Source organism: Condylura cristata, unplaced genomic scaffold, assembly GCF_000260355.1.
Source record: "Condylura cristata isolate star-nosed mole 26May11 unplaced genomic scaffold, ConCri1.0 scaffold00007, whole genome shotgun sequence".
Lineage (NCBI taxonomy): Eukaryota > Metazoa > Chordata > Mammalia > Eulipotyphla > Talpidae > Condylura > Condylura cristata.
Window position 1 is genome coordinate 55,408,677 of NW_004567108.1, and position 15,243 is coordinate 55,423,919.

At 37.1% G+C, this 15,243-nt stretch overlaps 1 protein-coding gene across 1 annotated transcript in view; it reads left to right on the forward strand.

The window, feature by feature from the left end:
• The window catches only part of C6 (complement component 6), a 57,455-nt gene that overhangs the window by 27,994 nt on the left and 14,218 nt on the right, over positions 1-15,243 (forward strand). Inside the window, exons 8-13 of the mRNA XM_004678350.2 lie at positions 1,857-2,097; positions 7,534-7,656; positions 11,330-11,496; positions 12,722-12,947; positions 13,804-13,975; positions 14,510-14,621. Coding sequence (XP_004678407.1) covers positions 1,857-2,097; positions 7,534-7,656; positions 11,330-11,496; positions 12,722-12,947; positions 13,804-13,975; positions 14,510-14,621 — 1,041 coding nt within the window. The remainder of the gene's footprint in view (positions 1-1,856; positions 2,098-7,533; positions 7,657-11,329; positions 11,497-12,721; positions 12,948-13,803; positions 13,976-14,509; positions 14,622-15,243) is intronic.

A 15,243-nucleotide genomic window follows, 5' to 3' on the forward strand; every position in this document is an offset into this window, starting at 1 on the left:
AGGGTATGAAGGAAGAAGAGGAAAAAGGGAAAGATAGATGGAACAGGCTCTTTTCCAGTCCTTGTGATTACTTTTTTCTTCTTCTTGTTAACAGTTGTTTTGTAACATAGTAATAGCATATAGGAAAGTGACTTTAATAATCTTTAGCTATAATAAAAGATTGTTGTTTTGCTAACATGTATTCTGCTTTCTGTTACAATTACTCAGACTCTATAAATTGCTAAAATTGAGATATCAGACAGATGTAAACTTTTTTTTAAAGATTTATTTATTCATACAGAACTGGGGTACAGGCCAGAGATGCAGAGGGTGAGAAGATTCACCAGAGACAGCAGGGAGCAGAGCAGGCAGATCCATGAAGTACACTGCTGAGGGGAGCAGCGGGCATGCCAGGAGAGGTCTGCCGCGCCATGTGGTTACCTCTGGGGCAGGTGGAATCGAACTCATGCGGAAGTGGCTTTAGCTTCTTAGTGCTGTGCTTTAACCCGCTGCACCACCAGGGAGGGCCCAGATGTAAACTTTTTTTTAAAAAAAAAAAGATTATAGATACAATCACAAATGTCTTTGACTACAATCTAATGGAATGATATTTTACACATAATTGCAACCACTTAATAATAAATTAACCTGACATAACAAGAAACAACTAAGAAAAACCCTCAGTCCAATATTTTATTTATGAGTGGGGAAAAGAAAATATAAATAATTTTGTTTTATTTTAACCCTTAAATAATATTCAATCTTACATTTTGGAGTGAAAGAGGGTATGAAATGTCACCTGCTGTGCCTCATCTGTGCATTAGGGGACATTTCACAGACAAATCAATGTAAAGAACTCATATTTTTTCCCAATCGGTGTCAAAACTATGATTTGAATACTATCTGCATGATTTTCTCGTGGAAATTTTACAGAATCCTTTTTGCATTAACAAGGAAATTATGAGTGAAAATTCAGTAAGGATGCAGCCACAATTGACAAAAGATTTCCTTTTTCCTGATGGTTGACCTCTTTTGGATAATGAATATATGACTCAGTTACACAGCTTACGTTACTGAGATAATTTTATCTGATTAGTACTTTGAAGAATCTAAGATACTGTAAAGTAAAAAGAATATTATAATTTTGTATGTGAGAAGTTGCAATAGAGTTAAAATTGTTGTATTATTATAGTAGAAATGACCATGACATGACATTTGTATGCTGGTTGTATGATATTAGCATGGTCATATCATGCCATTAGTGTAAGCATCACATGAAATTAGCCTGATGGTCACATACCTCTAGTGTGGTCATTACATGGGGTTGGTGTGTCCATTGCATGACATTATCATGACCACTGCATGGCATTCACAGACGATTACCTGATACCAGTATGACATTGACATGACACTTATGTGTTAGCATGACAATAACATGGCCATAACATGATGTTTGGCTGGCTACCACTTGACACATGACATTAGCACAATAATCCCACAGCATTAACAGGACCAACAGGTAACATTTTCGTGACATTAGTGTGATCATTTCATCACATTACAGCCACATGACCATTGTATTAGTATTAGAATGCCTACTGCCTGACATTAACATAGCCATTACATTAACATATAATGTCACATGGTGATTTCATGACATTGCCGTGATTTCCACATTAGTCACCTAACATTCTTGACTATCATATGGCATTCACATGGCCATCACATGACTTCCTGTAGCCATGTGAGTGTTATATGATGTGGTGGCCATGCAAATATCATGTGAATGTTAAAATCATTGACATTTAAATGCTCGATACAGCAAATTTTCATTGCCCATAATCATCTTTTTTTGTTTACTCTTTTCTTCCATTTAGGATTCTAATTTTATTAGGATCCATAAGGTGATCAAAACATTAAATTTCACCATGAAAACTAAGGACCTGCAGCTCTCTGATGTCTTTTTAAAAGCGCTTAACCATCTGCCCCTGGAATATAACTCTGCTTTATACAGCCGGATATTTGATGACTTCGGGACTCACTATTTCACTTCTGGCTCCTTGGGGGGAGTATATGACCTCCTCTATCAGTTTAGCCGAGAGGAAATAAAGAATTCAGGTATACTTTCTTCAGCCCTTATTTTTCTAACTGATAGACTAGCATGCAATACATTTTTTTCTTCTTTGTTGGCTTCCTTTAGACTCTGCTTTATTTCCAAAATGATACAAAGAACAATGAAAAGTATATACTCAAGTAAATGAAATAAAAATAGGTAAAACCAAAAACCAAATAAATATGCCTAATTTCTGTGATATGGGCATCATATTTATCTTCAAATTTTCAAATGTCTAGGATCATCATCAGTTACACAGTAATTACCATAAAAAAAGGGAGATGTATGCCATTACCTCAAGGAAAATGTAATTTGTTCTGAAGGCAAATTCTAAAAAGTAATTTACTGACATCATTTTATAGTAGATGATAATTTATAGAATAAAAATAAAATTTATATAACATTTATAAATTTACTAGCATCCTGTTTTGTTTCACTGATTTTAATTAAAAGTCAAGGGCATACATTAAAGGGCAGGTAAGGATTTGGCAAGAAACTAGCTAATTGTGGGCCAGATAACCACTACTAGTAGTAAAACTTGAAACCAAATGTGTAGAACTATTATGTGAGGTACGTTGCAACCTTATATTTTGGATATGATCAGTGATATTTCCCATATGAGACAACAGTATAAACAATATAAGCAAACCTTATAGCTTATAAATAAATCTTGGTTTCTTAGGTATTTTTTTTTTAAAGATTTATTTATTTATTCATACAGAACTGGGGTACAGGCCAGAGGCTCAGGGGCGGTGAGAGGCTTCACCAGAGACAGAGTGGGGAGCAGAACAGGCAGATCGACGAAGTACACTGCTGAGGGGAGCAGCGGGCGGGTCAGGAGAGGTCTGGCTCGCCATGTGGTCTCCTCCGGGGCAGGCGGCAGGCGGGAATCGAACTCATACGGAAGTGGCTTCAGATTCTCAGTGCTGTGCTTTAACCCGCTGCGCCACCAGGGAGGGCCAGTTTCTTAGGTATTACTAAAGATGGATTATTATTACTATTTATGAAACTTTGGATACATTTCTTTTCAGATTCCTGTGAAATGACATTAGTTCTTGAGATGAGTTGTCATGTCTTGAGGACTTGATTAGGAAAGTGTATAGTGACCAGAGTCCAACTGGTCAACTCCCAAATCAAATAAAACTTTTGATCACTTAATGTGTAAAAGAAAACAAGAATTCATTTTAAAAAAATCAATGTCAGGGGTCCTCCCTAGTGCCACAGTGGGTTAAAGCACAGCACTGGGAAGCTAAAGCCACTTCCGCATGAGTTCGATCCCACCTGCCCCAGAGGTGGCCCACATGGCGTGGCAGGCCTCTCCTGGCCTGCCTGCTGTTCCCCTCAGTAGTGTACTTTGACAATCTGCCTGTTCTGCTCCCCACTCTGTCTCTGGTGAATCCTCTCACCATCCCTGTACCTCTGGCCTGTACCCAGTTCTGTATGCATAAATAAATAAATCTTTAAAAAAAAAATCAATGTCAGTCCAAATCGGGGGTCAGTGGACTTTCAGTTCCTCTGTTCTTAGATCGCTTTATGGCAAATACTAATGATTAATGGTTCTGCCCTGAGTCCTTCCAAACCTTAAGTGAGTGGATATACCTTTTTATATACTTGTTAAAACAAAAAAAAGGCATACATCTTTTTAAGAAGGATTTTCATGAGGAAAATCTTTAAAAACTTGTACCTGTCAGTTACAGAAATCTGAGATATATACTGTGATAGGATTTCCAAATTGCCTACTCCCTTTGTTTCATTTCAGTTATCCTTTCGACTGGAGAAGTATTTGCAGGTTGAATTTGATGTCTATTGCCAACAGGAACAGCATCAACATTAATTTGAACAAATATTGCTAGGGGGAATCTCTGGCCCTTGACTTGGTTTCATCTCACCCTTGGGTTTAAATTATTTCTGGTCACTGCTGCCGTAGCCCAAAGAATAATTTCTTACTTGATAAGCTATACTCATTATGCATTCAGAGTAAGAGCTCTAAAAGCTTAAAGATCAGGAAAGTTAAAGAACTTTAATCACTCATCCAGCATTTTAATAGTTGAGCCCCTGTAGTCCAAATAAAAAGTGAAAAACTACTTTTCTACTGAAACATTCCACCTTCTATCTCTTTATGAATAAAGTAGAGCAGGCAGACAGACACATACACAAAATGGGGAAGGAAAGGAAGTTATATGTAATATGGAGCTAGAAATACATAACTGTACATACCAACTTACATGCAGACTATATATAGTATCCCCACATATTATATATAGTTTTTATATATAGTTTTTTGTGTATATATGTACATTTATTATATTCAACAAGATATGCTTGTATGTAATGCATATTCAATAAAGGGAGAGATGTTCTTCAAAGTCACAGTGATAATATTGGTGCACAACTTTAATTGTGGTTAAGGTGAAGTCCACTGAGACAGAAGGGGAATTCTCCAGTGTGCTCATCTAGTTTTGTACACTCTCTTAATGGTTATATAGTCTTACTTAATCCCTTTCTTTCCATTCCCTCTTCCTTTAGCTAGCCATAACTCTCCCTTTACCTAGAGTATTGTCTTAGTTTTTGTTTGAAAAAAAAAAAAAACTTGAATATTTTATAGTGCTTTCTTTAAGAAGAATGAAACTAAATTGCTTTTTATTTGCATCCCTTGATTTATTCTTCTATTGGGACATTGCAAAACCCAATTCAAAACCTTGAATAAAAGTTGACATTGCTTCAGTATGCAAGGTGAAAATTATTTCAGGTATACAGTGAAAACCTTAAACAAATTTAAATCATAATTACACAAGATGATAATTTTAAACTCCTTTGTTCGGAGGGCATTTTCTCTTCTCCATTAGAGGAGAAAAATTATTCACCTATTATTTACTAGTATGACAATTTTGAGTAGCACCGTTCACCTTTGCCTGGTCAGAGTAGTGAGGACATTTACAATTTACTCACCTCTGTGGTCACAGCAAAGAGACACTCAGGGTTGGGAGTCCAGTGGTGCAGCATCAACTCCTTGACCACAGTGGACAGAGGTCAGGCAGTGAACTTCAGACCCGCTGATGGGAGGAAGAAGTTTCCAGAGAAACTCACTGATAAAGTCACTGTACCACCATGGTGAACTCTTCACAAATTTCCCCAAAACCCTCAGCAAATTAAATTAACTATGTTATAGTTAACTAATTGGACACATATACTTTAACTTTCACTAATAAAAATCTAATGAAAGAATAAGAAAAGGTTAAGCATCAAGAATTAGCACTCACCTTCTAAGGACAGTAACAGAAGAAAAATGATTAATTTATTTAGACTGATCAAAACAGCCTTTTATTGCTTTTGTTAGAGTTAAAGATGCAAGGTATACATGAAAGTTGCACCCAAGATCTTTTTAATTTCAATTTGTAATGCATCTCTTTAAATACGGCAAACTATTAAAAACTCTGAAATAGGCAGAACTTCTACTCAATTTCATCCTCATTTATGCTTTTAGGTTTCATCTTCACCGTGACATGCAGTCTGTATCCTAGTCTTTATGACCACCTTCCCATGTTTAATATAGTCTACAACCATAAATACCAGTGTTTGTATAAAACACTAAACTTTATAGTCCTTAAGAGTTCATATTAAAACAACACATCTCATGTGTTTGAGTTTCGCAAACAATTTATAACTAAAATTCAGTAGAATCAGATTCTAATGTTGATGTTACAACTAGCAGGTAAGGTTATTTGTAAAGCTGTTAAGAAAAAGGAAATGTCAGTGCCCCTTAACTTAACCATATAGGCAATATCAATGTAATCTATACATAATCAGAGTATCTCACTCAGTCTCTGAAATCTGTATACCATATTTTATGGAAGCACCATTGGGTTAAATTCTTGTTAGTGTTTTGGAAGTATAGGATTCCCACGTCCACGGTGCTCCTTCCCCATCTGGTTCCCACCCCCTCCTTAAGTTCTGTGATCAGATTTCAAAGGTTAGTTTTAATGTTTAATAACCTTTGTTTGGTTTCTCTATATCCCATCTATAAATGATACCATCCAGTATTTATCTTTACTATTCTGGTTTATTTCTCTTAGCATAATCCTTTCTAGCCCCATCCATGTTGCCACAAATGATTTCTTTTTTAAGATTTATTTATTTATGCACACAGAACTGGGGTACAGGTCAGAGGTGTAGGGGCAGTGTGAGGATTCACCAGAGACAGAGTGGGGAGCAGGACATGCCAACTGATGAAGTACACTGCTGAGGGGAGCAGTGGGCGGGTGAGGAGAGGTCTGCTGCGCCATGTGGATCACCTCCAGGGCAGGGATCAAACTTATGCTGAAATGGCGTTAGCTTCTTAGAGCTGTGTTTTAACCAGCTCGACTACCAGCTGGCCCACAAATGAGATTTTTTATCATTTAGAATTTCCATTGTGTATTTATATCACACCTTCTTGCCATAACCATCTGTTTTGTGGCATTTAGATTGTTTTCAGACTACAAAATATATGCGTTTTGTATTTGTTGAGAATAGTGGCAAGATGGTGGGAAAGAGTGATTTAGAAAGCAAAATCTTCAACAAATGATGCATGGAACTTTGGGGAAAAAGACAATGAAGATTAAAAGTGTTAGAACTGGATGGCCTAAGCCTCAGAGCATCATGGTTTTTATAAGACCTAGAAAAGTGTAAAGAGTTATCTTAAGGAAGTAGCACTGAAAATGTAAGAAAACCTCAATACCACCTTCCACACTGAATGAGAAAATGAGGCAGTGTCAATCTCTCTTGGAGAAAACAGGGGAAACAATATGTTAGGGTTAACATCAGGAAATAGAACATTGAAAACCTTGAGAAGGAGGGTTCATAGGCTAGGAAGTCAAAATTTCTGTAAGCATAATAAAAGATTTGTAGAGGGAGAATTGGAGTAAGAACCTGAGTTAAAGACAGGAAGCACAGAGAAATATGAAAGTAAGTGCTCAGGGAACAGAGAGCTGGCCAGTAAGTTAAACATTTTAGTTGACAGACAGGAAAAAATGGAATGTGGACTTTGGTCCCACAGATTGAACCGTGGCCGAGAAAGAAGGCCAGATATGGAAGCAGCCAACAGCGCATAGACCCTCTCTTGATTTACAGGGGTATAGAGTGACCAGTAGGAGGGGAAAACTTAGGGGTTCACTGTGTCGAGGCAACAGAGATCAATGTGATCCCCATGAGAAAGACCACAGTGAACTTGTGCTTTTTAGGGCCAGTTGAAGGGAAAGAAGGTAGGTGCTTAGAAATACATCTCTCGTCTGGCTCTATGAGGGACTGAATCTGTAGATAAAAGCAATGAAGTTGTAGGATCACACATGGGGCCTTGATAGAGATAACCTGTGGAATCCAGAGTGTCCAAGCCTTCAAGCTCCTCTTTGCTGAGTTCTCAGTGGTGTATTCTCAAGGTTTTTTGTTTTTGCTCCATTTCCTAGGTTTAACAACGGAAGAAGCCCGACATTGTGTCTGTGTTGAACACACAAGTGGCTTTTTTATTTTTAAAAGCACACACAGGGAACACCATTGTACTGCTAACAAGATGTCAGAGAAATACGAAGGTAACTATATTCTCTTAACAGTTCACTGACTGTCTTGAGATTGGCAGGTATGTTATTGCCATGATTGTGCTATTTTCAACTTTCCATTTATTTATGTATCTTGTATAATGCAGGAAGGGTATAAAGAAAGTATCATTAGGAACACATAAAAGTGGAAAATGTTAAGGTTTTCTTTGTCTTATAGTGACATTGTTTAATTTAATGAAAACTTACTGATTCCTCTCCTAGCCAAACTCAATCTTATGCATTGTGACCTAACGATAGGTGTGAACTGAACCAGGTCTTCCTGTTAATGAGATACCAATCATACCTGCAAAGAAATGTTTTTTGTTACTTTCCCACAAATTATTCTTTCAAATTTGTCTGAGTGAAAAATAATCTGCATTTTATAATTGCATCAAAGTAACTGTCTTTACTTGTACCTGTCTATGTGGGATAGCTAAATTCCAACATCTCTAGGACTGTAAATTAACTTAAAAAAAAAAAAAGAGCACTAAAAAGTTTGAATAGTTACTCGATATTTTTTTATTTTTATTTTTATAATAGTTTATTTTTAGATCATTTTGTGCCTTTTCCCATCTTAGTTGTAGTCCCCATGGGCTTCCCACCACCAATTCACCCTTGTGCCATCACCATAGTCCCCTGCATTCCCATCCCTCATTTTTGATCCCATTCCCCACTCCACCCCCATAAAATGTCTCTGGTATATAGTTTTTCATTATTATTATTACTGTTTTTCCCAGTGGTCCTGCTCTGACCATGAGTGAAGCCATCTGGTATTTTTCCTTTTCTTTCTGGCTTATCTCACTAAGCATGATCCCTTCCAGCTCCATCCATGTTGCTGCAAAAGGCATGAGTTTATCTTTTTTGATTGCTGGTTACCCAATATTTTTAAGATAATCAAACTAAAGCATGAACATTTCTTAATAAGAAATGTAAGTCATTTAAAATAGTTGCTCTTGCACATAATAAGAAACTAAAAGCAATTTCCCCCACTGCCAGCTTTCTTTAGTTTCACAGAGAATTCTGTTAATTTGTCTTTTTAAATTTATTTAAAAAATTTATTTATTTATGCCTACAAGAACTGGGGAGTAGGACTCCCTGGTGGTGCGAGGGGATAAAGTGCAGCACTGTGAAGCTGTCCACAGCCACTGCAGCACAAATTCGTCACCCAGTCAGGGAGGTGACCCACACGGTGTGGCAGACCTTTCCTATCCAGAGAGTCTCAGATATTTAACAACATGTTGTAGGTCATCAAATGGGTTTCTTTTTGAATACTTCTGCACCTCAAATTAGATTTGAAATCAACCGAGGAAGCAATTAATCGAACACCTTGTTAAGAGCTGAGTGGGACCTACAGTTGGATGAGCCAGATGAGCCATAATTAATGTTCATCACCTATGAGCACCTTTATTTGCTTTGGAAGAAAGACGTGAAAACCTACCTAGCAGGAAGTATAAAGGTGTCACATAGTACTAGTGAATGACACCATTAAAGTTAAGCGAAGGAAAAGATTGGTATAATGCAAATGGCTATGAATTGCTTCACAGAAGAGGTGAAATTTGTGGAAACTGGACGTGTGAGGGAAAGTGGGAAAGAACACATCAGATGTTAGCAGAGGAGAGTGTTGGTAAAATGACAAAAACAGGAACAGCTGTGGGTCTAGTTTGGGGAGACTCAGCAAAAAAGTCCAAACAAATATGGTGAGGGTGTAGAGAGAAAAACTGTACACTTTTTGTGTGAATGTAGATTGGTCCAGCCCTTATGTGAAACAGTTTTGTGATTTCTCAAAATATTACAAAATATATCTATCATATAAACCACTGTCCACACCTAGTATCTATGCAAAAAAAATATTAATTTGAAGGGATCTAAGCACTTCTATGTTTGTTTTATACAATAATGAACCATTACTTTGTCTAATATCTAAATTATGGAAACAGCCTATGTACACAAAGATAGATGGGCAGGCAAGAAAATTTGGATTAAGAACATGGAATACAACTCCTGTGCTTTATGACAACATGAGTGGACCTGGAGGGGAGTATGATTAGTGAAATAAGTCAGAAGGAGGAAGACCAAATACTGGGTGATTTCATTCATATGCAGAATACAGAGAAAAAAAACAACAACAAGGAACTGACAAAACTAAACTGAATTAGATCCAAGAAATATGACTGAAGAATTGAGGCTACTGGAGGGGGCAGGAGTTTAGGGGTTGGGAACAGAGGAAGAAAGACGCCCAAATATGAAGTAGCTGTCATGACCACTCTCAATCAGTAGATGATATATTGGCAAATACTGACTTGTTTTCTTTCCTGTTTTTAAACAAAATAAGATATAAAATTTCTAAAAATATTGTTCTTATGCCTTTCTGTATTATCTTGTGCATCTTACTTTGAAAAAGGACCATGGCACTTTCTTCAGAGGAAGGATGTCTTACTAATTAATTGTTCTAATCACTCTAGATTATCTTACTATAGAATTTTTTTCCTTTTTTTATTTATTACAAACTTTATTTTTACATCATTTTGCACATTTTTTTTCCATCTCGATTGTAATCCCCGCGGGTTTCCCATCACCAAATCACCCCTGTACCACCACCATAGAATTTTTTTTAAAGATTTATTTATTTATGCATACAGAACTGGGGTACAAGCCAGAGGTACAGGGGCAGTGAGAGGATTCACCAGAGACAGACTGGTGAGCAGAACAGGCAGATTGATGAAATACACTGCTGAGGGCATTAGCAGGCAAGACAGGAGAGGTCTTCTGCGCCATGTGGGTCATCTCCCATATTGGGGATTGAACTCATGCTGAACGAGCTGCCAGCTGCAGATATTTTTGGGTAGCTGCGGAGAGCTTTATAGTGCTGCGCTTTAACCAATTGCACCCATCAGGGAAGGTCCGCTTACTGTAGTTTTAAACAGAGGCGAGGGCTAATCTTTGCTGACACTCTCAAGAATAGAAACCAAAGTATTGCCATGAATTAGTATATACATTGCCAGCTTCCTTTTCACTTGATTTTCTTTCTCACTACAATTTCCCAACCCCCATTAATTAAAGATACTATTAGTCAATGAAGTTGTTTTCAAAATTTATCTGAAAGATCTGTACTATGTAATTCAACACTAACTGGCATTGATTTTAAAGAAACATTGTGTCAGCTCTTAACTTGAGGTTTACTTTCTTTTTCCTTTGGTTAGTTGTGGGTTTTACTCCTGTCCTTAAGCTTACAAGCATCCTATCAACTTCTGCTATAATTGAAAGTTTCCAGCACAGCCAGCAACCGAATATAGATAGCAATCCTGTTGTTTGCTATTCTCCATTTGCATCCCACCCCCACTTCTTAGTGACCATGTGGTGTAGATTAAATTATTTCAAGCTTCTATGTTTATGTTTATAATAATACATATTCAGAATTGTTGTAGATTACATAAGATAATGTGTGCAAAGTGCCTAGCATATACAAGAGGCTAATAAATAGTTGTTAGCACTGCTATTAGTAAACTCCCTAGAGAGATGAAGAGGCATGTTCTTTTGCTTTTCACTTAATTTACTTAATGGGCAATATGACTGGACTATCTACTTCTCCCTACTGTGCAAATAGACTTTCTGTATAGCTTGAATTTGGAAAAAAATTAAATGGATAATTTGTTGAAATACCTTGCAGGTTCATTTCTGAAGGGAGTAGAGAAATCGATATCGCTGGTGCAAGGTGGTAGAAGTGAATATTCAGCAGCTCTGGCATGGGAAAAAGGGAGCTCTGGCCCAGATAAAAAGATATTTTCCGAGTGGTTAGAATCAGTAAAGGAAAATCCTGTCGTGATTGACTTTGAGGTAAGATTAAAAAGTTATTGTGGCTAAGTAGTAGCAGCCCAAATTATACACCACACAGTTCCTTTTCTTTTTGTATGATAAAGGAAATGTCTTAGTTAGCATGCATGTTCCTTGTACTTTTAAAAAATATATCGTATTTTATCATTTACCTACCGACAAGTTTTTAAATTACATATCTACTGCATTTACTATTCAAACAAGCATTTTCTGGTACAAAATTTAGAGTCCCTGGTGTGCATGAAATGCCAGGAATTTAATGACTTAAACTGGTCAAACTTACCTTGGCTAGAGCTCTTCATCTTCCCATGATGTAATAAAATTAATGTTTGTATTTTTCTTGTCACTCTTTGTTTGATGAGCATAGAGATCTTCCTTTATAGTTCTGTTGGATAAGTACAATTCTATATCCTATTTCTTTTTCTACCCACCACTAATTAAAGTTATCCGTTTCTTATTTGCTGTAATTACATAAAAGGTGATTTTTATAATTAAGGAACTACTTTGCTCACCTACAGTTAACAAGCCATTTAGAACCAGTTTTGCTTAAAACATAACTACTTTTTAAAGTTGTTAAAGCAGCTAATTTGTTTATTTAAAATAAAGATACAGTTATTCCATTATTATGTAAGTGGAATAATTTACATGCAGTGTGAGGAGATATTGAGAGTTCTAGATTGTGGTAGGAAAGGGAGGCCCAGCCACCCATCTGAGCATGTGTGAGTCACACACTGCACTGGGAAGCCCTTTGGGATTTGAAAGTGCTCATTAAAGAAGCCTTTTTTTGTTAGCTTTATTCTTTATTACTGTAATTCTTCCATTTACCTACTGACAAGTGCATTTTTCCATTAACTCCTACTCCACAGTCTTATTCAATTCCTCTAAAAGTTGATCCTGTCTCTGGGAAAACATAGTAGAATCCCAGGGAAAGTAAGCTCCAGATACATCAAGTTTCTATATTTTAGGGACAACAGAAACCAGCTAATCTTGCAGCAGTCTGTTTAATTTACCACAGAAGGATAAGAGTCCCCATCCCCTTCATGGGAAGGGATTTTTCTCTACTTTTCATCAGCCAGATATTATATATGCTACAATCATCCCTTTGAAGTGTGAGATATTCCAAATCTTGCCTCTTATTCCATAACAATTCCAAATGTTGTCAGTGATGGCAACATCTTCCAAAATGATGTGGCTGGGAATGGACCTCTTCTTTGCTAACTGTTCTTAGCTTGCTCCCATCACAAACCTGGTAAGAAACATCCCCTGTGCTGTGACAAAACGGAACAACCTGAGGAAAGCTTTTCAAGAATATGCAGCCAAGTTTGACCCTTGCCAGTGTGCTCCATGCCCTAACAATGGCCGCCCCACACTCTCGGGCACCGAATGTTTGTGTGTGTGTCAGAGTGGCACCTATGGTGAGAACTGTGAACTACGTTCCCCAGATTATAAATCTGGTAAGTAATAGTTTGTTGTGAGGTAGGTACCTCCCCCCCAAAAAAAGGGTATTCCAGGTAGGTCAGTCAATAACATAGAACAAAACACATGCTCCGCCTTCTTCAAACTTACAGGGAAAAAAACCAGCAAAATGTTAGACTCCAAAGTCAAACAGCCCTGGTCATAGTCTTCAGAGTAACCTGCCAACTATGTGAACTTGAGAAAGCTTCCTACCTCTCTAAGGTTCAACCTGTCATTGATAGTTACTATCAAATCTACCCTAGTATGAAATATACATAGTGCTATGTATTATGTACAATACATTATATTAAATTTATATAAAGAATACACAGTACAATGCCTGCAACAGAAAATAGATTAGAGAATAAAACATACTATAAAATAAACTAGATGACACTGTTATAAGCCTCTTAAATATTGTAATACAGGACTAGGAAGGCTTTGTAATAAGAAAATTATAAAATCAGTTAAAGCTTTCATATAGGAAAAAGTAACATTACCTCCTATCTCTTTAGAAAGAGGATATGTCCAGGAAATGAGGATAAGTTCTGTTATCATAAAAATGCTATGTGATCTATATTCAGAAGTTCACACTTATGAGTATATATATGTGTGTGTGTGTGTGATAAGCTGCTGCTAGTTGAAGATGATTCATAAATATTGCCATTATCTTTAGGCTGTGGGAACAGGAAAGGGCAGGCAGTATGTGTCAGACCTTTCCATGGGCCATTTCTTTTAATCCTCCACAAAGCAGGTCAGGTGGCTAGAAAGAGCAAGAACCAAGATGGCTTGGCTTCAAAGCCCACATTGTCTAGGCTGCTCAGTGATGAGTGGGTGGGCCTTTCCTTCTTCCAGATGCAATTGATGGGAACTGGGGCTGCTGGACTTCCTGGAGTACATGTGATGCTACTTACAAGCGATCAAGGACCCGGGAATGCAACAACCCTGCCCCCCAACAAGGAGGAAAACCCTGTGAAGGGGATCAGCACCAAGAGGAGGACTGTACTTTTTCAATAATGGAGAACAAGTAAGGATGGGCAAGGGGAAAGAATGAGTCATTTTTCCCACTAAAATCGAGTTAACATAGTTATTGTCCTACTACTAAATAAAAACTACATAATTGGAATGTTGCCTATCCAGGACAGCATGTTAGCAAGGTACTGGATCTGCTGCTTCCTGCTGTCCCACTTATGTGCCTATTTTATGGATCTTGTACATATTTTAATGTGTATGTGTACATACACATGTATATATGTTTGTACATGTCAGTATGTGTAAATACAGTTGATTCTTGAACAACATGGCTTCAACTGTGAGGCCTACATCTGCATGGGTAGACCCCACAACAGAAGGATTAATGGAAGAAAATGTAAGGGAGATCAGCACTTGCGATTATGCTAGACAAGGAAGAAGTGATATGCAGATTTTCCTACTGCTTGGGGGCTGGCCAGCCTAACCCCTCTCCAGTTTGAGGAACAATAGTGTAGGTACACATACAGATGCAGCTGTATGGCTGTATATACCTCCATACATATGCACGCCTATTAATGTTTCCCGCTAGTGGACAACCATGTATCAATGATGATGAAGAAGTGAAAGAAGTGGACCTTCCTGAGACAGAATCAGATTCAGGTTGTCTTCCGCCAGCTCTTCCAGAAAATGGATTTATCTGGGTAAGCATCCTCATGTTCCTTATTTCAGGTTTGGGGTTTAAAACATACAACTAAAAAAAGTATACATTTTCTGTAATTTGGAGTTTTTTTTTTAGGAATCTGTTGACTTAAGAAGTAAGAAAGTAATGTTTAGAGTGATCCAGCACTCCTTCTTGGATTTCCTGGAGTTATCTTCATGCCTGATTGTTAGATTGAAAGATACTTAGGTTCACTGACACACCTAAGTTTGTATATTAGTGGTACATTTATGTGACTAGAGGATGGAATTTGAGCATAATCTAGGTTTTGAATGATGTCAGAATCTATAAACTAAGATTTGGCTGTTTACTTTTGAGTCTCAGACATATTATCAGAGAAACAAACTACGCTATAATCGTAAGGAGTGTTGCATCTATGACATTTTACTAAGTTTAAAAACTTGTGGATTCTCAAGGGGTCAATATAGTTTTAACATAATTGGCATAAATGTTATAATTTTATCTTTTTTTTCATTAAATCATAATGCTTCTATGATTAAAAAATATTTTTTCCAGCATGCCTGTGGCTTTAGATATAAACTTTCAAGAGGCTTATAACATTTAAAATTAATTTTACTATTTTTTAAAAATTTGTCTGTCTTAAA